The 23,348-nt window shown below is 31.7% G+C and overlaps 1 protein-coding gene across 3 annotated transcripts in view; it reads left to right on the top strand.

The window, feature by feature from the left end:
* Nucleotides 1-23,348, top strand: part of chico (insulin receptor substrate 1 chico) — a 129,908-nt gene that overhangs the window by 56,466 nt on the left and 50,094 nt on the right. For 2 of the 3 annotated variants that reach the window (XM_072523751.1, XM_072523752.1), the window contains exons 3-5: nucleotides 1,697-1,788; nucleotides 5,198-5,349; nucleotides 14,140-14,370. In XM_072523751.1, the coding sequence (XP_072379852.1) occupies nucleotides 1,697-1,788; nucleotides 5,198-5,349; nucleotides 14,140-14,370 (475 nt within the window). The remainder of the gene's footprint in view (nucleotides 1-1,696; nucleotides 1,789-5,197; nucleotides 5,350-14,139; nucleotides 14,371-23,348) is intronic. The other variant, XM_072523753.1, reaches the window with a different exon arrangement.

Here is a 23,348-nt window from a genome sequence, read left to right on the forward strand (position 1 = left end):
AATAATTTCGTTCATTTATTTTTTAAATAAAATACGCTGCTCATGACGTATATGCATCTTTTTTTATATCAAATTAAAGCTATTTTTGTTCATATGATGATATAAGATTGCCCGAGAAAAAACGGTCGCAAATTAGGGTTGCCAGCTGTAAAAAACGCAAGGTATCAAAGATAATGCTGCCAAACGATGGCCAAAACAGGCCTTAAACTATGTTCCATGGGATAGAAGAAGGAGAGGAAGACCAACATTAGAATGGAGAAAAAGAATTAGAAGAATTATGAGTGATAGAGCCATAAATGAGAATGAATGGACCGATCGAATGAGGTGGACATTAAAATACTGGTTGCGACAGTAAAACTATTTGCCGTCACATTTTGACTGGCCAAATTTTTGTAAAAGTGTGAGTTTGAGTAACTATCCTATTTACTTATTCTGCGGGATGTTCTACATGGTGGCCAGGGCCTGACCAACTATTTGTCTCAAAAGTAACTTGATCGTCAACCACTGTCCGTTTTGTAACTCCCATCTTCCTCGAATCTTTAGACTTGGTCTTCTTCGATGTCATTTTTTCCAGGTGAATATGTTCACCATAGCTTGGATACTATTTTGATAACTATTTTCTTTCAGTAAAATGTAAAAGTATCTGCTTTTTTGCCGATTTCATTAACATATTGTTTCAAAAAGTAACAAACTGAGTAAAATGTCAGCAAATTCTTTAATTTTGTTGTTAAATGCGGTATAACCACGATCTGTGTTAACTTGAAGAATTAGAAAGTCCTTACGCTGCGTTGCCAAATCAATTATTATTTCATAGTTTTACTGTCTTGAGTAAAATCAAATATACATAGTGGCCGAATCCTTAAATACCGTTTTCCAAGTTCGTTGTTTACACTATTTGTAACTGAATCTATACATTCGTTCTGTCTTTGATTTTTTACTTCATATTTTTGCCTATTCCAATGATTATTTTGTCATTCTAACCAGCTCTTCCTGGCGTCTGGCCAATTACACCACATCAGCATAAGCCAGGCACTGATAATTTCGATTAAGTAGGGTTCTGGTTTTGTTTATTTCGGTTTTTCTGATACTAACTTGTATTATCACCGTATTAAAGGCTAGAACCGATAATGGATAGATCAGCTTGTCTTAATACTTTAAATACTTGGAATTCTTCCTTCTCTTCTTCACCTGATCTTACAACGTGTATTGGTTCTCTTAATGTCATTTTTATTACTCTGCTCAGTTTTTCGGATACGTCCATTTTGAAAGCATATATATGTTTATATATCATATTTATAGCGTTTCAGATAAACACACAAAGCACAAGGAAAAATTTGGGACGCTTTTTACTGTTTTTGAAAGGAATTTTTTATTAACCAGTCTAAAAAAAATAGATGCAATAACTGAACACTTCTGATTTGCTTTAAAGAACCTGTTTTATTTCGCTGGTTTTTATGAGATCGCGGATATAATAGACAGTTCTAACCACAAGGGACATATTTATAGAACAGCAATTAATAATAGACAACATTTTCATTTGATCTGTAATATTGCTAAACCTGTTTTTATATTTATACATGTTTATTTGAGTCTTTTTGTAGAAATCTTGTCATTTCCGGTCAAATGCAGACAGTTTGAATAGTGTTTTTGTTACTTTATCCAGAGTATATATTTAAAAATATATTTTTTATTTTAGATAGGCAGATCTAGTCAGCTAGGAGCCGGAGAACTATGGATGGAATCAGAGGATACTACAATTGCTCAAAATATTCACACTACCATTTTCCAGTAAGTTTCTTCTTTTATTTCAATTCCTACACAAAATAAAAATGTTTATTAACAGACAAAAACTGTGGACATTAAAACGATTACAGAATAGTATTTAATTGGACCTTAAAATATAAAATAAGACTACTGTTCTAAATTTTAACACATGGATTTATTTTTGTCTACATTGTTGATTATATTATTGTCGTGATGTGGTCATTTCGTTGTGTGTCTAGGAGAGATTTTGCAGAAAATAAAATAGCAAGTGCTTTAATTTCGGGATGTGGCCAGATATTTAACATAAAAATTACTATAGGTTGACAATTATGATAATGAAAAATGACGAAATATAATAATATTGAGCTCTTCAATTCGAATATCACTGAACCGGTTCAGCAAGTATTTTGTTTTACATTTAATTAAAAAAAAGTAAAAAGGTGTGCATCGTTAATCTAAAAAGTGCATGTAACAAGACACATTTGGACATCCATTGAAGATCCATAACAAGCTGGTGTTAATCGTATAGTTCAATGAAATACTTACGAACTCTCCTAGAATTAATTTTTTTACGTTCTAATCATAAAAAATAAGACTCGGAACAATTTTAATCCGCCACCCCCTACCCAAAAAACCAAAAACCCAAAAAGCCATTTTTTCGTTATTTTTTTTCTCGTTGGGTTGAGGATTTTACAAAACTTGTTTATTTTTTATAAAATTTATAGCTTGAGTGTACATGCAACTTAAAACTGTATTTTTTTCGAAAAAAGTATAACTTTTTTTTGAGATGGCTACAGGTTTAGTTTTTTTTCTATTTCGTGTAATTAGTCAAAAACTATATTTCAGATTTGTTCCAGATTTTTTCGTAAGCTTTGTCATCTTCAAAAACTCAAAATCTGTTATTTTAATTTTTTTGGGGATTTTCTCGATTTTTAGTCATCGAAATAGATCAAATCAAGGTTTTTTATGGATTATATTATAGTAACTGGGTCCTTTAGGACATTCAAAAATTGGACACCTTTAAACTCCCAAAAAACATGTTTTTTCAGAGTTTTTAGAGAGATTTTTTATAGGTTATATATAATTTAAAGTAACTGAGTTCTTTAGGACATTAAAATTATGCAAAACAACTTTCAATCCAAAAAACATGTTTTTCATGCTTTTTAAGGGGTTTTACGAGTTTTGCTGTGTTAATCATATCTTTTGAGATCGATACAACCTGAATCAAATGCGTCTCTAATTCATATTAAAAAAATATATAAAAAAAGAAAATTTTCAGGCCTCAAAAGAGCAAATACAACCCTCGTTTATGCGAAAATCCGGGTTTTTAAGGATTATTAAGGGGGTTTTACTGAATTTACCCAACTGTTTTACCTCTCTGCATTAAGATGAGAGGGGATTTTACAATCGAGTAAAATACCAAAAAAAAAACTTAAAAACCGAGGTTTTTGCATGTTTCAAGAAATTTCTAGTCTCTCCGAATATGGGAGTTTCGTGTTATTTTATAAAAATTGAAAACATGCTGCTTAATGATGTAGAAAGGTAAAAAAGTTGGGCAAATCCATTGAAAACCCCCCGAATAACGCTTGAAAACATGGTTTTTCTTATTCAGGATGGTTGTATGTGCTTCTTTGAGACCTGAAACTATAATTTTCATATATTTCTTAAATAAGAATTGAAGGCGTATTGAATCAGCTTGTATCGATCTCAAATAAAATGACTAACCCCGCAAAAACCTTGAAAAGCTTGAAAATACATGGTTTGTGTGGATTTAAAGGAGTTTCGTCCAATTTTTAAATGTTCTAAAGGACTCAGTTACATCAAATTATATATAACCTATAAAAACCTTTATTTTATCTATTTTGAAGCCTTTAAAATAAGGAAAATCCCCAAAAATCTCTAAAGAAGTTTTTCGGGTTTTTAAGTTGGCGCAACCTGACAGAAAAATCTGGAAAAAATCAGAAATTTAGTTTTGTAAAAGCCTCAGCTATACGTGTGAATTTTTTGAAATTTTGAAGTAAACTGCAACCTACCAAAAAATAATAATAAAGACGAAAAAATGACCTTTTTGAGGGAGGGGGTGGCTTGCGCAAGTCTTATTTTTTATTCACATAAAACGTAAAAACTTGGAAGAACTTAAAGATGGACCGTCTGTATTCTCTGTCCGGCTCGAAGGACCAATGGACGGATTCGAATGTAGATAGAAGGATCGAATCGTTTGTAATGCCCCTTTGTCCGCTTCTTCTCGATCGACGATGGTAAATACAATAAAACGTTGAAGTTGTGGAGTAAAAATTATGTTTTTATTGACAGCTACTAATAATTACACTAAAGATGATGGTTATCACCTCACAAATAATGTATACCATAGCACAGAGGTTATTGCTTCTATCATACTAACAAACTTTGAACTATGAGCTTACAATACAATTTAATCTAGGCCGTAATAGCAAATGAACTAATTATTAAAATATTACACGATGTTTTCGTAATGTTTCAATTATACACGGTGAAACTATAAAATAAACGGACGAGACAGCGCTCATTTATTTCCCTCTACTCCGCGGATTACCCAGCAAACATAATATCGGTTGCTGTGCTCGTACACAATGGACGTCGATGCTTATACTTTGATGTCACTTATCGAAAATAAAGCTGTATTGTTGGAGCAGACCGGTGCATTTGAGGACACTCACGTCCGGGAGCCGTCTTCTATATCTAGTTGTATTCTAGATGTAAACAGACAAGTCTTAGTGAGAACGAGCTCTAATAACAATCTTGTATATACCAATGCATACAACCCGGAAATCAAACAACAAACAACGATTTGGGTGATCCAAGACGAGGCAATACTAACTCATGCGTTGTCACAGTAATTAAAAAAAAATGATTGCCTGTTTTATGTTAAAAACTTGTGGCTACTATTCCATAGAAGGTATGAAGTGGAGTGGTATAAAGTTTTCTCAGAAATCAAAAAAAAACAATTAAAATGTTAAATGATTCTGCATGATTATCACGTAAGCTCCCATAGAATACAACAAACAAGAAAATGTTGACGACTGATAATATGAAATTGATGTCACATCCTCCGTGGAGTCTTGATACGGAACACGTAGACAGTTAGAGCGCACAAACTATTTTGGAGACATCAGAAAAAAGATGACAAGATGGCCTAGGGGTACGTTCAATAACGGAGACCATCACATCGTATCCTCGTCTAGAGCATAGCATTGACAATGAACGGTCGCATTTAAAATAATGCATTTATTTTATCTATCGATCGATTATGGTACGATATGATACACCGAATCCAGTAGTAACCCTTACACTGTAGTAACGTTATTATAACCCTTACCAGTAACACCTTATTTTAGTAATTTATTGGGTGAATCAATGAAAGGTGTACTACAAAAGAATTATTTTTTGCTTTTAGTGCCATGTCGACCAACAACAAACATGATGAAATGCGTGTTAGGTCGTCCTCAGCTACAGAATCCTCAAAACCAACGAATAATAGCTACAGAAAACAAATTGTTTCCGGTGTTCCTAAAACCACTACTGCTCCTCCTGTTTTTACAACACAAAGTAAGTATCTTGATATTCTTTTGCACCTTTCAAGATGGAATTTAAGTAGAGATATAAAATTTTTCTCAATTTCATTACGCGACATTGATTAAATATTTGAATTTTGTCTTATTCCTACAATAAAGTGTTGTCTGTTCTTCCGAATATAGAATATGTTGTTAGGTCCAAAAATGTTTACACGTTGGTAAAAAAGAAGATCAAAAACATTGGTTTCTAATATAAGTAACGTAAATGTACTAAATTTGGGTAAATAAAATGGTTATAATGAATACAAATTATCTCCGAAATAAAATTAATAACCAATCCTATTTATGACGCTAGGATTTGAATGGTTTAATTTTATTCTTCGAATAGTATTCCTTAGTAAATATTTTTATTGATAAATTAATGTTTCTTGATGTTTATATATTTTTTAATTAATTTCTCTTACCAAAAACAACGTTTCTATTTGATCTGTCTATTTTTTTGTTCCTACACGTCATTTATGGTCAATAATGATCCACCACTAATATCGACGGCGCAGAAACGTGGATCGTGACAAAAAACAGTAATCCTTGTTAATATTTTGGAAATAAAGATATGAAGGATATTGTGACCCATTTTCAAGAATGGTATGGGTAGAATAAGGTTCAACCACGAGCTATATCAATATTACAAAGAATCCTCTAGCAAACTATGCAAAAAGACATATTGCGCTGGGCAGGTGACCTTATAAGGATAGATAATAACATAACACCTAGTAGAACGCTTAGTTGAACTATGGTGGGACGTCAACCAGTAGGAAGAACCAAGGAAGAGGTGGATAGACGAAGTGAGATGAGAACTGATGCTAGAGAGATATTGAGGGTTGATAACTGGAGGAGAGCAGCCGAGGAAAGAGATACTTGAGGTCATGGCCCTACTTGGGGTTTAGCGCCATTGGAGAGAGATAAGAGTTACAGGTTACCAAGGTTTAAGGCTTGAGAGACAACTTCCTGTTTTATCTTTTTTGTTTCGTGATACAACTTTTGTAGTTTAGGTCAGATACTACAATTCTAAGGGCTTTCGTTCTATTTACTATGTATTTTTTTTATAGTTACTGTTTTGCGAAGATTTTCTAGGTGCCCCTTAAATCAGATTTTTTGAGTTCTGGATTTTCTGTAAATTCAATTCACTCTCACTGGTTCTTGTTCTCCAGAAATCTTCCAACATTTTTCTCTCCTGTATATTTAACATTTATCCCCGTAGACGTGTTTTCCTTATTTTAGTTACCAAGACTTGCCCACCGTTTTTTATAATAATTGTTTCGTCATTGTTATGCTTTGTCAAATTGTTATTTTTAAGATTAAAGTCATCGTTGTTTGTTAGACTGCTTGTTTACTAATTAAGTGTTCAATGTAAATATTAAAATATTTGCCCATATTTTATTATTCCAACAAAAATATTTGGTTCACAAAATATATAACTAACAATATCTATGCAAACTGAGTTGAAAAGTAGATTGCAGCTTACTAATGCATTTAAATTAACTCTCTCGACTCAACTGCTATCCTTAAGGACAGGCCAAAAGACTTTCAACTTCATACTTAGGACATATAGATCAGGAGTTCCCACTCATATCTCTTCATTTCATTTAATATACGAAGGTTACACATTGCTAGAGGAAATTTGCAAAATGCATGTGATTCATTCAGTGCATCGGAGACTTTTTCTTGATCCTTTATCATTTCTGACATTGCGTAGTCCTTCAAAAGCATTTTTTTTTTTCGTTATTGTTACTGTTGGTAGATTCTACAAGGTTTCCGGAAAGTAAAATGAAAAAGACAGTCAAGATTTGATTTCACGTACAAAGCGTCTATGTATCTGTTTATACGTATTTCGCTTTAATAAATCTTTCCTGTCTTTAAGAAGCAACAATAAAATGGCTTCGAAACGGACGCAATAGCGACATCTGATATTAAATCCATAAAATAGTTTCGAAACACAATTCAGTAATTGCCGAAAGTAATGATGGACTTAACTCCATCCAGAAAATTGTATTTTAGCATACGTTTTGTGTACAGGTCACGGGGTATAGTATAGAGGATCTCTACATATCAAACGATGCATACATAGTCTAAACAAACCATTACCATAATCATTTCTACATTTTTTTTGTGCGTTTCGATATATATAATTTATTTTTGAAAGTTTGTGTTCCTGTCACATTATGACATGTTTAAATCTAGGTGGATCTCTTCATGAAAATAGGTAGGATGAAGAGAAAATCTGAGATAGATGCATGCCTCTTCCACGTATATTTTCACTGACTGGCCTCCAGATATTACTACAAAAATGCCAAATTGACAATATTTAACAAAATTAAGAATGAGTATATTAGGGGAAGTCTAGGGTGGTACCAATTGTAGCCAAAATGAGAGAGCGTAAGTTAAGATAGTTTGGTATTGTTCAACGTCAAGAGGCTAATCACCTAATGGTCGATCTGCGGGTTCCTGGAACAAGTAGGAGGGAAAGGCCAAAGAATACCAAAGGGGATTGATATGGGTATAACCCAAGATAGACATTTATGGAAACATACAATTAGGGAAGCCCATCACGTATAGGGATAAAGACGAAGAGAATGATGACATTTATAACAAGGTTGCACACGAATGTTGGAAGATACTGAAACCCTGGTTTTGGATTGATCACATATTGAGCCAAAACTTGAGAAATGTGTTGATTCTGAAAGAGCTACCAAAACCAGTGAAAACATACTTCCATTATAACCGTAATAATCACCCGATCTCGATGAAATTGTCACAGTCCGTAGACAATATCCCAAGCAATTAGCTTCTACGAAAGTAAAATATGGCCATCGGAACTACCAAACGAGTTTTTATGGAAATACAATTTGTAAGTTATAGAATCATATGTTGCTATATATATGATTTATGTAAAAATATTGACAAATTTTGTGTTTCCACCGAGCCTTTCACAGAGAGAAGATAAAAGAAAAGATATTGCTTTGAGGAATGTAGTGGTCCTAGTACGTAGCAAGAAAACTTGCTGCCGTAGTTTTTTACTTTTCTCAGCTAGGTTTATGAAAATTTTATTTAAATTCATTTCATGGAACTGTGATAAAGAGCTCCATTATTATCCAAAAGCGGCATCCAGTTTTTTGTGATATTGTTCGTATATTTCGCCTTATTTAAAACGATGAATATTAGTTGAAGCTAAAAAGAAAAAAATTAAACAGCAATTCGATAGTGCTGACAACTTAGTACATAATGTGCAAAATCTACAACAAATTTGGTCTGCTGTTAGTGTTTTTTTTTAATTAATGACAGAAATTAACAATTAACTTAGCGGTTTTATTTTTCGTACCATTTCGTAACCCTCATATTTAGTGGTTCTTCCCAAGACAGCATAAATAACATGTTCAACATTCGTAATGGAAAAACCCGATTAGTCGACATATTTCATTGGAATTGTTTTTCTGTTTTAACGCAAGTAATATTGTACCGTATTAGAATAGAATGAAAAGTTTTCGATTTAAAAATCAACAATACTGTAATAAACAAGTGACTAGTTTTCTACGTAGGTATGTATGTTTGCGCCATAAAAAGATAGTTATAAAAGGTGCACAGAAAATCAGGGCTTTTCTACTCTACTTTGTTTATCGCATAATTAGAGAATTCATTGAAAACGCTAAAAATGAAATTATTGCTCACCATGATTAAAGCACCAATGAACAAAATTTGACATCGATAAATATATTTTGAAATTTACCAATGAGTAACATCGTCTTTTTGAACAGTACCGTCGCTCATAGTCATATGAGTGGTTTCTTTCTATTGTCTACGTTCTGTACTCAGACTAGTAACTAATTGAGAATATTACTTATTTGTGGGAAGAAATGTTTGTGATTTTTTTAGCCTTATTAATTAATCGGAGTGTATAATGTGTTGGATAGACGTATATTTAGACCAGAGAAAGTAACAAATAACAAGCATTTTTCGTGTAACTCTTTGATACAGGTATCTAATAACTGCTTTTGATAAATTTGGAGATCAAAATATGTAATAAAAACATATGCAAAAGATTAAACGCCATTTTTTACTTAAGTCGTTAAATAATGTAAGGTCGCCATTTGATTTCAATTACTAAAGGTGCAGACCGGTAAATTATATGGAAAAGTGACACAATTTTACTGAAAAAGCATAGAAAATCTTTTAAAATGAGAGTTTGTAAAGTTACTTTTGTTAATTCGTTGCTGAATTATTGCATAAACAGCTTCAAAAGTACGATTTTTTGAAAATTATTAATACCTTTTCTAATTATGCACAAAAAACTTTTAATTTCGCATGATAATTCGTTCTGTGCAGCTGGGGGAGGGGGGATACACGTTACGTTTAAAGCGCTCATATCTGTCAAATTTGTCATCACCGTAAGATTATCGATGTCCTCGTGAAAATCATAAGCATAAATGTGGATTACAGTGTCAAAGCTGTATTTAAAATTTTTAGGAAAAAATATTCCAATAATTTCATATTTTTAGTCTAAGAATTTCAAGAAAGTTCAGTTATTAATATTTTTGCTTGATGACATTAGTAGAATTGAAAAAAATTAAATATTGTAAAATAGGTTTACAAAAGTACGGCGATTTTAAGCTAGCGATATACAGGGTGTTCCATAATTAATTGGACATTAGCTAATGGGTGATAGCCCGAAAAATTAAACACAGACATGCGTATCATTAACAAAATACGTATATTTCGAAAACGATGTCCTTTTTTGATTTGAAACAAGAATACCTGTTTTGTGTAGAATTGATTTATTTCATGTTTTTTTTCCTAGGTTTATACAGGGCGAACAAAAAAATTATGGACACATTAATGAACCAACGTTATAGTAGGTGGTACCACCTAGTGTCAATGGTAAAACTAATATCATTTTCATATTAAGCATACTAAATAATAGCAAGATACCAAATTTCACTTAAATCGGTTGAATAGTTTTCAATATATTCCTAAAAATAATATAAAAAAATATTAATGAATCACCCTGTAGCACGAAAACTAGCAATATTTTGCCTAAGCAATTTGAGCACAAACGCTTTATTTTGATGTCAGCTATCACCCATTATACATTTAAAAAAACTCGGACGCATCAACATGTAGAAAGTTAATTTTTTTTATTCGAAATGTTGGCACTTTTACACAAATTAAAAGAAATACAATGTTACACGACTCTTAGAATCCGAGTTAGACTTTTTTTCTCGATTTTACTATTTCAAAAAATTTGTAAAAGTCGCAATTTCTGCGGTTCTAATCAACAAAATTTATTTTGCAAACTTTTACTTTTCTCTTAATGTTATTAGTAGAAAAAGTTATGAAATGAATAGGTAATTTAAATATTTATGTATTATAGTTATAAATAATATCTTTTAACAATAAATTTTACAAAAAAAAATATTTTTTTATTTGAAAATCAAATATATACGTATTAATTTTTATTGAATTGTGTATATTATTTTAACAATTATTTTTCTTGGCTTAAAAACACTACAAAAATATTATAAACAAATTAATTGTTATAAACTTGTATAATTATAAATAAAAATAGAAAATAGTAAAAATAGTAAAATTTAGTATGTAAATTGTAATATGTTAATTATATATGCAGATTAATTAGATCATTTTTATTTATAATTATAAAAATAATTGAAAAAATAATAATCATAATTCAAGAAAAATTAACAGGTATAGATGTGATTCTCAAATAAAAAATTAATTTTTTAAAATTTATTCTTAAAAGATATTATTTTTTATCTATAATACATAAATATTTAAGTTGTCTTTTCTTTTCATAACCTTTTCTACTACTAATAATAATAGAAAAGTAAAATTTGGCCAAATAAAGATTTATTTTAAATTGTTTAAACAAATTAATTGGTTAAAGAACAAAATGAACTAAATGCATTTTTATTATCTGCGTCACGAGGTATCCCAAATTAAAAAAAGCATCAATTTTCGTTGATTAGAACCGAAGACATTGCGACTTTTATAAATTTAAAGTTGTGAATTCAGTTTTTAAAATAGTAAAATCCAGAAATGGAAAAAAGTGACTAACTCGGGTTCTAAGGGCCGTAGGACATTGTTTTATTTTTAAAAATTCATGTAAAAATTCAATTATTTCGAATAAAAAAAAATAACTTCCTACAAATTGATGCGTCTTAGTTATTTTAAATGATAAAAAGTTTAAAATCACAGTACTTTTGTAAAGCTATTTTACAATACTTAGCATATAATTTTTAATCGCTTAATTATTTAATTTGATAATATAAACATTTCTCTTCAATTTGGTGCTTTCAGAGTTTATGTAGACCCAATAGTTTTGCGTCCACTGCTGAACATAGGCATCCTGTAAATAACTATTCCATTTCATCCGAACAATATTATTATTTGTTGTATATTGGTCCAAGTTTCCGAAAATGTCTCATTTTATATTTAACCGAGATAATGGATAGAATGGTACTTACTAAAATGTTACTTAATAACATTGTAGATAAAAGCTTTTTGGGATAAACAATGTCAATTTTGTAATAACTAGGTATTTCGTGAAACTTCTTAAAATTTATATGACTTTTGAAGCTATTTTTTTCAATAATTCAGCAACATATTAAAAACTCTCATTTTAAATTATTTTGAATTGTTAAATACCTGTATCAAAGACTGTCTTTGGAAAATCATTACTTCCCTGGCCTATTTCGTCAGTAGGAAGATAGAAGTTTAATGATATTTGTTGATTATTGTTCATTGATTGTGTTTCGGGTTTCTGTGAAATTTGTGAGATCATCTGGTTGAGTTGTGTGGTGTATCTGTGAAAAACAGACTAAGAGGACAGTTGATTGCGGCTGAAAAAAATTGTATCGTTATGCTCACAGAAACCGCAAAAAACTATTTTTTTCCAGCTCCGGGTAGGTTTATTCAATTTGGGGTTATTCCTATTTGTGAAGTACCACACTAATGTAAATTGAACTTCATAATTTGTTATTGGATCTTGGACTTCTGATCTTTTACTGCTTTGTATATTTATTAGATGTTTTATAAGACTGACCTCCGTCATTGTATGTTTCAAGGTTAGTATTGTTAGATTTGAAAACATTTGTTGATAGACAGAGTTAAGACGGTTCCAAAAATTCGTACTGGCAAAAACATTCCAGTTGAGAATGTGGAATTGCTCTTTGGTTTTTTTTTAATTTTATGAAGATCAGTCTTATCCGTTTTTGTATTTCATGCATTTTGTATGAACAGGAAATTCAGCGATGTATACAGATGGGAATAACTGCTGTGTAAAAACCTCAGCAAAATATGGGAAGGCACATATAAACAACAGAACCATCAATCTAGTGCGAACACTGGTTTTTCCAATAGATGCATTTGAGATATGGTATTGAAGATGAAGATTTTGAATATCTTAGTCAGAAGAACTGATACATCTGTTCTTACAGAGATTAACAATCCACAATGTATCTCCAGTTTCGTATTTTCAAAGATATTAACATTCTTGATACATATCCGTGCCGATAATATGGAGAGCCAAGAAAAACTAGAAGGAAGAAGAACTCAACTTATCTTTAGTAAAACGTTTAAGTAGTCCTCACTTCTAATGCTTCTAATCCATATAGTAGAACTGGAAAAAGATATTACATTCTAACTCAAAAGTTAATATTAAGATCGTGTCTGCAAAGGACGTTTATCATTTTTCCTGCCCATTCCTCCTACCCGTTAGATTCAGCTTTGAATTTCTACAGTTGGATTCGAGCTCTTATTAATATTACTGCCAAGATACACGAGTTTATCCAATCTGCAGTCCTCATTGCAGTTAGCCACTAAGGTTTTCTTAAATATTTCTCCTTAAAAACCCTTATTCTTGTAACTTGATGCCAGTGTATAATGCAATTATTTGCTTTTATGTCTTTATCATCCAATTCAGTTGTTTTTAAAATCAATTGCGCAGATGTATCAGTACTTAGTATTTTTCTCGTATTATCTTACTCCTAAATCCGAACTGAATATCACTAATTATTTCTTCTACTAACTGTATATTCTATTTTGTAGTATTCGCAGGAATATCGTTAACACGTGAATCGTCAAACTTGTTATCACTTTCGTTGTACGATGTTTCTTTGGTATTGTAACAAAATTCTCTTAAAGAGATCACCCAGTGCTTTAGTTCCATTTTTTCCCAGAAACTTTAGTATTTCAACGTTCACTTCAATACAGACGAGTGATTTTTCATTTTTTGCAATTTATATTGCAATTTGACTAAACTAAAACGAAAACTGCAAATAGTTTGCATTATCTGTAGGGTCAAAGGACAATACCTGAGTTTTTCAGTAAGCTTAAGTCATTGACACATGGTTCTTCGAATCTGAACTGATCTCGGCAGTAAGTAACTTAAATATGTTTATTATTTGAATAAAAGTTATAGAGTACATCATCTTAGATGATACATATTGAGTAAAATCAATAACCCCCTAAACTTTACATAAGGGGAGCACACACTTGTGTGTAAGGGTAGCGCCGAAGATGACACTCGATTGGAGTGCTTAAATTTTTGATAAATGAATAACCAAATATTAATTGGATCACATCTATAGCTTATGTTATAACTAAGTTTTTTTACAGCATTTGAAATCTCAGGTCTCATAACAAACAAACAAAAGTAAATCGAAAAGGTGAATTAAAATTTTTGTGTGAATTTTTTCTTAAACTGTGTAACGTATCGTACCCCAAAAAAATAAAACCTTTATTTTGGTAACAGGTGGGGGCGTAGGTAGTCCGGGAACAACAATCAGCCACCAACGCACTCAATCATTACCCCTCACCGATCATCCCCCGCCTGCTGCGGTAGCACCTCTTTCGACAACTTCCACTACTACAACAATCAGTAGTACCATAACCGATAATTCCTTTCATCCTTCTTCACGTGTACCCATCACAACTACCACCACTTTCAATGTCAATAAGGGCAGATCCAATCAGGCTACGAAATGTATGTATATTTGTTTCTCAATATTCTTTATTGTTCATTCCTTTTGATATATGGTATGAAGACTAAAGCATGATCCTTGTAAAGCTTTGCTTATTTTTATTTTCGCATGCCTTCAGTAGATCGACAGTAATGTAGATGAATGCAAAATGTATAAGTACGTATATTTTGATATGATAATGCTTGCTAAATATTGATTTTTGTTTTAACTGCATAATATATTCATTACTAATAAAAATAAATATTACTTGAGAGTTTAAAAATTAATAAGACCGTAAAAATTTCGCAAATAACAATGTTGTAAACGATAAAAAGTGGAGAATAGGTAATTAAAACTCTATTGTAAAATAAGTACTTTACAAGTGGAATCTAATATAAAGGGGCTTATTAGTACTGATTTAAAACAGTAATGCATATAATGCGTTAAAGAAGACACTACGTCAAATGAGTAGTGCAAGATTGTACAATAAATAGTAATTGTTGACAAACGACTTCTGACAGTTGTCAAAAGCGTACAGGAAACTTCATTTGTGATTAGGTGAGAAAAATGATGTGTTTTCGTACCGAGTTATCGAAACCCTCCGAATGGCAATCGGAAACTAGCCATTCATTCAGTGGCGTATCTGCGAGGTGTTAGTTAATGCTAAGTCCTAATGTTAGTTGGTGATATATACTTTTTAGATATACCAGCACCCACCACTGTTTCATTGTCACAATTTATTTAACCGATGCGTCCTTTTATTATATAGGCGTTTGATGTATTTTTAAATTAAGCCTGATTATAAACAATGGTACCTTCTTCTCATTGCGCCGTCTCCTTTCGAAGGTTGGCGATCCAAATGGCAATTGTAGTTTTGGAAACTGCTGCGCGAAAGATCTCTGCGGATGAGCGGTCGAACCATCTCCTCAGGTCTTTCAGCCACGAGTTCTGGCGTCTTCCTACTGATCTTTTGCCCTGTACTTTTCCTTCCAGTATAACTTAAAGTAATTCATATCTTTCGCCTCTCAACACATGACCCAAGTATTGCATTTTCCTCTCTTTGATTATTCTTAGTAATTCTTTTTGTTTACACATGCGACGAAGTACCTCAACATTAGTAACTCTTTGTACCCATGGAATCCTCAACATTCGTCTGTATATATACATCTCAAAGGCATCTATTCTTTTTTCTATTTCAGAGTCCATTGTCCAACTTTCACAGCCATACATTAAGACAGAAAAAACGTAACATCTGATCATTCGAATTCTAAGCTGTAGACTAAGGTCTGATCTTGTAAAAAAATTTTTCATGCTCATGAATATTTTCCTTGCTTGTTCGATTCTTGATAGGATTTCTTTTTTTGGATTACACTGACTATTGATATTTGTTCCCAAATATTTTATGGAATTTACCTGTTCTATTATTTGACCCTTGGCATACACCTGTACGTTTATTGGTGTCTTTGAAAATACTAAAGTTTTAGTTTTGGAAACTTTTAGAAGTAAACCGAACATTTCGCTGTGGTAAACTACCGCATTTATTATATTTTGTAGTTCTTGTGCGTTGCTTGCTATTAAGACGGTATCATCAGCATATCTGATGTTGTCTATGCTCATTCCGTTAATCTTAATTCCGCCTTGGACCTCGTCTAATGCTTCTCTGAATATAGACTCCGAATACAAATTAAAGAGTAGCGGTGATAAGACGCAACCCTGTCTCACTCCTCGTCGGATTTGTACGTCTTCGGATGTTGAGTGCTCTATTTCAATTGTTGCCGTTTGGTGCCGGTATAGTTCTGAGATAATTCGCAAGTCTTGTTCGTCAACTCCAGTTGTTCTCAGAATTTCGATCATCTTTTGATGGTTAACGCAGTCAAATGCTTTTCGATAATGAATACAAAGTCAATAGTCAATAAAAAATGGTACCTAAGAAACAAATATAAATGATTAGGGCGCTGCGATCATAGACATTATAATACAGATAGATTGAGCGGTACAATACACGTCCGCTTCCCCACTGCGACAGAGAAAACTGATGCAAAGCAGTCCCCGCATCTCTTTCTAATGGTTTATAGGCCACGTGATCTTCCCATTTTTCATTTAGGTGCTTTGCGTCAGTTTTCTCTGCCGCGCTGCGATTTCCAAAAACAGCATTTTAGTTCTAAAAAATCTAACCCCTTTTTAGGCATATATGTCAAATTATTTGTGAAATAAAACGATGAAGGAAACAAAAGAAAAGCTGGATGAATATTATCGGATTAATGCTTCTTCAGACTACACTGTCAAATGTTCGTTCCGTGAATTTATTAGTGACCGTATATCTACATCGAATGAAATACGTAATGGTAATGTAACTCCGAAACAGTTGTAACCTCGGAAACCTTTTTTGGATGGTGCTAGAAAGGTCACCAATGGAGACAATGCGCTAGACAGCAAACTGCAGCTAGATGCTTATTGGAGAGCGAGTCGGGGGTTCAAAACTAGCTTTTTGAACCGGGAATGGATCCAACAGAAGAAATAATAAAGATAGATTAGAAAAGACAGAGAAATAGATAACAAGTGAGATAGGTAAAAGTACCAAAGATAAGATAAGATAAGAAAAATGGCGCCACTTAACTTTTTGGAGTTACAAGGGGAAAATTAAGAAACCTTAGGAAGGAAAAGAGATAAGGAGAGATAATTAGTTTCTGAGAGCAAATACAAGAAAAGATATTAACAGTGAATTATTAAATAAATGTGGTCAATTCAGTACATAAACAAATAATAAATATTATGTTGGGTGGATTCGTCCACCTACTTACCTACAAACATATACAGCCTGATTTTTCTCCTGGTCGAAGATATCGTGATAATTTAATATTTTTATTAACAAATATTCAGAGATACTCTATTATTAGGAAACTTATTAGGAGTAGATAAATAAAATTCTAGGTAAACAAAACAAAATGTATTAAATAACTGAATCACCGGACGGGTGAATTCAAAGAACAAGAAATACAAATAAATCTAATGTAACATGTAAAAAAATGCAAAATCTTTCAATAGACATAGACACATGCACATATAAATAAAATATAACATTAAGAAGAACTTGATGTTTTAAAAAAATATCATAAAGAGTAGATCATATAAATATCTCTCCTTAATGTTTTAGGCTTCTCTCGAGATAATAGTCTTTAAAAGTAATAATTTATAGCAAGTACAAAATAATACTAAATTAGTTTACAATAAAGCTAAGAAGTACAGAGACAAGATTATAAAAATCGGTTTTACCAAAAATTAAAATAAGGACCAACCCGAACTTGGTTCACAAGAAGCTACTCACACAGCTTTTATTTAAATAATGAATGTTTGTAATTATTATTTGTTAATGAAAAGATATGAAAGTTCTGAAAAGTGCAATTGATGAAATCGTTGCTCCTTAGATGAATTGATTGCATAGGTAGTTAGTTTTAATTACCGATCAGGAAAATGTTGTCGCAAATAGTCCGTAGATTACTCACTTTGGAGATAATTGGAGCTAATATTAGTAGTAAGACCACTTACAGTAACTCTAGATGATGTTGCCTCTTAAATCGCACTGAATTTAAACTGTACTCAACTTTAGTATCAAACACTGAAGTTAATTTATAATGTATATTTGATTTACTCGGGTGTTAGATCAAATTACTTGAGATACAATAGAAGTGTATGTACACGCTTATAGATGAATTCCCAGAGAAAGAAATACGTCCAAACTCTTAGACGCAACCAAAAGTCAGTCTAAGCTCTTAGACTACCCAACGAAAAGTGATTCTCTTTTTCTCAAATTTGACAAACTATTCCCTAGAACAGACTCATCCCCACTTAAAGAATTCCCTCTTAACAAGAACCGACTTATTTTCATTTTCGGCGTAAATACATAAACATAACGGTATTTTTTAAAAAGGGAAGCAAAAAGATAAATAACTGTAAAATATTGAGGGAAAGGTTCTCTTTGAATTAAAGCGATTTGTAAGAAGTTTAACAAATTTTATTACTCTCTTCCTAGTGTTATAAAAAAGGGGCCTAAATGTTCTTTGTTCCCAAAAAAAATGACGATTGCTCTCAAATTTCTAACAAAGCAGCCATCAAGTAATCTGCATGTTTCGGTACTTCTTTTAAGAAATAAAAAAACTGAAAGATATCGAAGAATTTATAAAAATACAAAATCTGAAGTACCGTTAGATTTTCATAAAGGACTATATCGTGACATCTCATTCCAAATAGATTACAGTACTACCTATATAAAATATGGGATTCTAGGTATACTTTCAAAACATCGTTATTACTTTCGGCGAGGCGCAAAAGGAAGATTTTTGGATACGGCCATTGGCGTAGCGGCGGTAATTGCTACGTGAAAAATATGAAGATAGTAATAAAAGGTTCAGAAAAATTATCAAAAATACCTTTTTTAATTTTGTTTTGTCAGTTTAAAATTCAACCTAGCAGAATTGTTGGCTTCCCATAACAGACTGTAAAAAACTATCTTTCTCACCTTCAATTTCAACCTAACAGAATCGTTGACCTCCCACGAGGTAGTTGGGGGGTGAAAAATTACCAGGATGGTAATAAATTCGTAAAAACCTCGCAGAAGGCTGTGGTATTTTAAAAATATATTTTTTTAATTCTGCTAGCTTGAATATTAAGCTACTAGTTCACAAGAGCATTATGACAATTGCAAAAATTAATGAGTTGGGTTTCGAATTGTATTCTCATCTGGTTTATTCTCCTGATTTGGCACCCTCCGATTATTATGTGTTCCATAATTTGCAGAAGTGGCTCGTAAATAAAAAATTCAGCTCGAACGAAGAAATAAGGACGAAAAATAACGCCTATTTTGCAAAGCTTCCAGAATCGTATTACGAGCTCCATCCCATGCCAGTTTGCCCAACGTTAGATTGAAAAGTGCAGCGTAAATGTTATAAGTTTTAATGCAGCGAACAACATTTTTGAATTTCCTAATTATAGGAAATATTTTTTAATGTAATGAAAACTATTGATTAAACAAAATAATAGTAAATTTAAAAAACGCATAGATTATGTAATATTAACAAAAAAATGTGAAAGTTTACCACTGAGTTACATCCCCTTTATTTTTAATGACATCCACAATTCTTGAAGGCATAGTTTTTACCAAGTTCTGACAAAATTCTAATGTAAACGAATCCCATATTTCTTGGTGTCATGATCTTCAATCCATTTCAACTCTTTTTTGAGATATGACAACCTGCGTCGTCCTGTTGGAAGACAGAATCTCCCGCTGATGTTATGTTTAAAGTGGCTTTTCTTTATCCTAAAATAAAATGAAATTTATTAAAAACAATTCGTACTAATTTTTTCAACTATAAAACTTTATAAGTACCAAATCCTAATTTGTGTGCCTCTCGTTGACATGTTGATATAGAAACGAGTCCTCCAATAACGTCACTCCATAAAACGCTTAACTCCATATAATTTGCTCGTCGATTTTTCACTATAATGCGTCTTAATGCCCTTCGATCTGCTTCAGTTATTTTACTTTTTCGTACATTTGTAGTTTTGTACAAATCTTCTTACACTATAGCGTGACAATTGCAACATATTCGCGATTTCCGAATTTGATTTCCAAGAATTAAAACATCTAATAATGATTAAACAAATTTTCTCATCGATAACTTTATCTAGACCCGTTGTACAATCCATAAACGGCAAAAAGCTTTACAATACTAGAAATTAAATTTGACAGTAACTGACAATATTACTGTTTTGATGCCATTTTTCCATAGCTACCTCTGGATTGAACTTAATTATGAAAAAATCAACGTATGTTGACATAAGTGAATGCATAGCCAGGATTTAGTGAAATTTGGTTTGTTGAAAATAAATAAAAAACCATAAGAGTAATTTTTTTAATAAATATTAATAAAAATGCCGTATTAATTAATATGGGAACTTATAAAAACATGCAGAGTATAATTTGTTTATGGTAATCGACTGAAACTGCTAATTCCATAGGTGGGCCAACCATTCGAACGGCATAAACAAGTTGGAAAATAGCTGGAATTATTGTATTGAGCTAAAAGACGACTATGTCGAGTAAAATAAAAGAATTATCTGGAAAAACATGTTTTTCATTTCAAATGAAGCTACTTGCCAGACCACATGATACTCTTAATAAATAACTTGGCAATAGTAATTTAATTAAAGAGTTTTTAAAGGTACAAAACACAACTATTGTGTTAGTAGTCTATATCATGTTACACATATTTTCGACGGTATTTTATTATATCTATCTATTACGCTTCCTACATAATATCTATTTATGTGGTAATAGTTTTATTATTTATGACCTTACATCTAGTAACATTTGTGGTTATTATCGGTGCACTATATTATTTTTTGTGGATAGGACATAAAGTTTGTTATGTATAATACTCGTATATTATCCATTTTATGTTTACCTCACGAAATATGATTTAAAGTGTAATTAAAATTTAAATTATTGTTTTGATCTTAACATTATTATTTCTCAGGTATTATAATCGGACGTCTCGTCTAGATATATTTTATACTTTGAGAATCTACTGTACAGGGTGTCCCAAATTGATATGTTTTGCAGGGTATTAATAACTATATTAGAACATTTGATAGATATATTTATATATTAGGGTTCTCACTACAGAAATATGATACCAATTTTTTGTTGTTACATACGATACAGAATATGAAACAATTTATTTTTTTGCTTTCGGATGATTCCTTTCCAAGAAATGATCTTCAAGTGCCATCTCCGCGGCGGAGGTCGGCAATCATCATAGCTATTCGGACTTTTGAGACGGCTGCTCTGAAAAGTTCATTTGATGTACATCCGTACCACTCTCTCAGGTTGTGCAGCCATGACATTCTTCGCCTGTCTATGTTTCTCTTTCCTTGGATCTTTTCCTGCATAATCAGTTGGAGCAAGGTGTATTTCTCTCCACGTGTAATATGTCCGAGATATTGACGTGTTCTGTCCACGATATTTTCAGAATTCTTCTATACACCCACAGCTCGAATGATTCTAGTTTTTCATTGATGTCGCATTAAAGGTCCAAGATTCCATTCTATAAAACAAAGTCGAAAAAACATAGCACCTCGCCAACCTAACTCTTAGTTCCAATTTTAAATCCCTTGTACATAGCACTCTTCTCACTTTGTCGAAATTTGCTCTAGCCTTTTCTATTCTGATTTTGATCTCCTTTGAGTTTTCGATATTCTCATAAATTTCGTTTTCTTGCGTTCATTGTTAGACCATACATCAGTGTTAGACCCTTTGATTTCAGGACATTCATTAATTGTTCATGTCGTACTTTATCGAATGCTTTATTGTAGTCAATAAAACATGCGTATATATATCTTGATTGACATCCAGGTATGTTTGTATCAGTATATTAGTAAAAAAAGAGCTTCACGCGTTCCTAGGTCTTTGCGAAAACCAAATTGTGTATCATTAACGTCTATGTCCAGTTTGTGATATATTCGGTTATGGATGACTTTTAGTAGTAACTTTAGAACATGGGGCATCAAGCTAATGGTGCGGCAATGGCTGCATTCTCTTGCCTTTTTCTTTTTGGGGAGACAAATAAAAACAAAACAAATACAAATCGACGTTAACTACTCTTTGGGTAATACGCCTGAACTATAAATTTGATTCAAGAGTGTCACTAAAACATCAATGTGCTTCTCATCTAGAATTTTTAGGATTTCTATAGTAAGCATGTCAGGTCCAGGACTTTTCCCACTCTTCATTGTTTTTAATGCGTGTAATATTTCTTATTTTGTAATATATGGACCTATTTCTTCTGACGTAAGTTCTATGTGCTCCAGATCTCCTCTTTCATCATCGAACAGTTCGTCGATATATATAAGATCGTTGATATAAGAAATGATGACACCAAACAAAAAATTGGATGAGTTTGAACAGCCAGTTTCAGAAAGAAAAGAATATTTTTTTCAAGTAGTTTAATGTATGTATGATAATGCCTCTGTACTTTCACGTGTAAAAAAATTTATTTTCAAATATCTTTTGTACTCTAAATAAAATGTATTTAAAAAAAAACACAATTTTTGGAGGAACCTGGTCTTAAATATCTTTGTGAAAATAACTTTGAATACTTGACTAATACTAGTAACTTATTTTGGAGCTTCTTACATCGAAAGACGAAAGCGCTGGAGATAATATCTTCCCAAGTAGTCTCTTTTTAAAAACTTCCCGCATGGATTAGTTCTTCTGTTTTTTGTATGCTGCAAAATGCTTGTGGATTTTGAAGTCGTTGATTAGCTGACGATCTCTTCCTAGATACGCTAATATTCGGAGAAAATATCTGAATTGTGTATTAATGTATGTACCTACTTCGAAAATATTATTCCAATCTTAGATTACGTTTTGTTTATTACTATTTGTCATATGCATTTCTATGAACAATTGAGTTTATATCTTTGTTTATCCATGTTTAAAAATCTTTTGTGCGTCATTGAGATTTTTTGATTAATATATTTACTGAAAAAAAACCGGTATTCCATTAATACTATTTTAATGGCATTCAAACTAAAATTCTCATATATACTAATAATGTGTATCACATAAAAATAAGTTGTTCATAAATTTTCCACGTGATAACGTTGATATTTTGTAAATATTTTGAAGTGTAAACTAAATTATTTAAATAAGAGTATTATCGCTTTTGAAACCTATAGATTATAACTCGAAATCGTATGTATGAGTTTTATATTTACATTGTAATAATTATTTTGAGTTATTGAAAACCTCTACAGACACGTCTGTAAAAAAATCGAGTAGTTGTTAAAATATCTGAAATTTTTTGACTTTTTATTGACAAACACGATACAATAATATATGAAACAAAATCCAATAAAACTTTATAGAAAAAACGATATGCGAAATTAAATTAAGGACGTACATTAACAAGATATTAAAAGCCTTTCATAATAAATCTACAAT

The sequence above is a fragment of the Diabrotica undecimpunctata genome, chromosome 2 (genome assembly GCF_040954645.1).
Source record: "Diabrotica undecimpunctata isolate CICGRU chromosome 2, icDiaUnde3, whole genome shotgun sequence".
Lineage (NCBI taxonomy): Eukaryota > Metazoa > Arthropoda > Insecta > Coleoptera > Chrysomelidae > Diabrotica > Diabrotica undecimpunctata.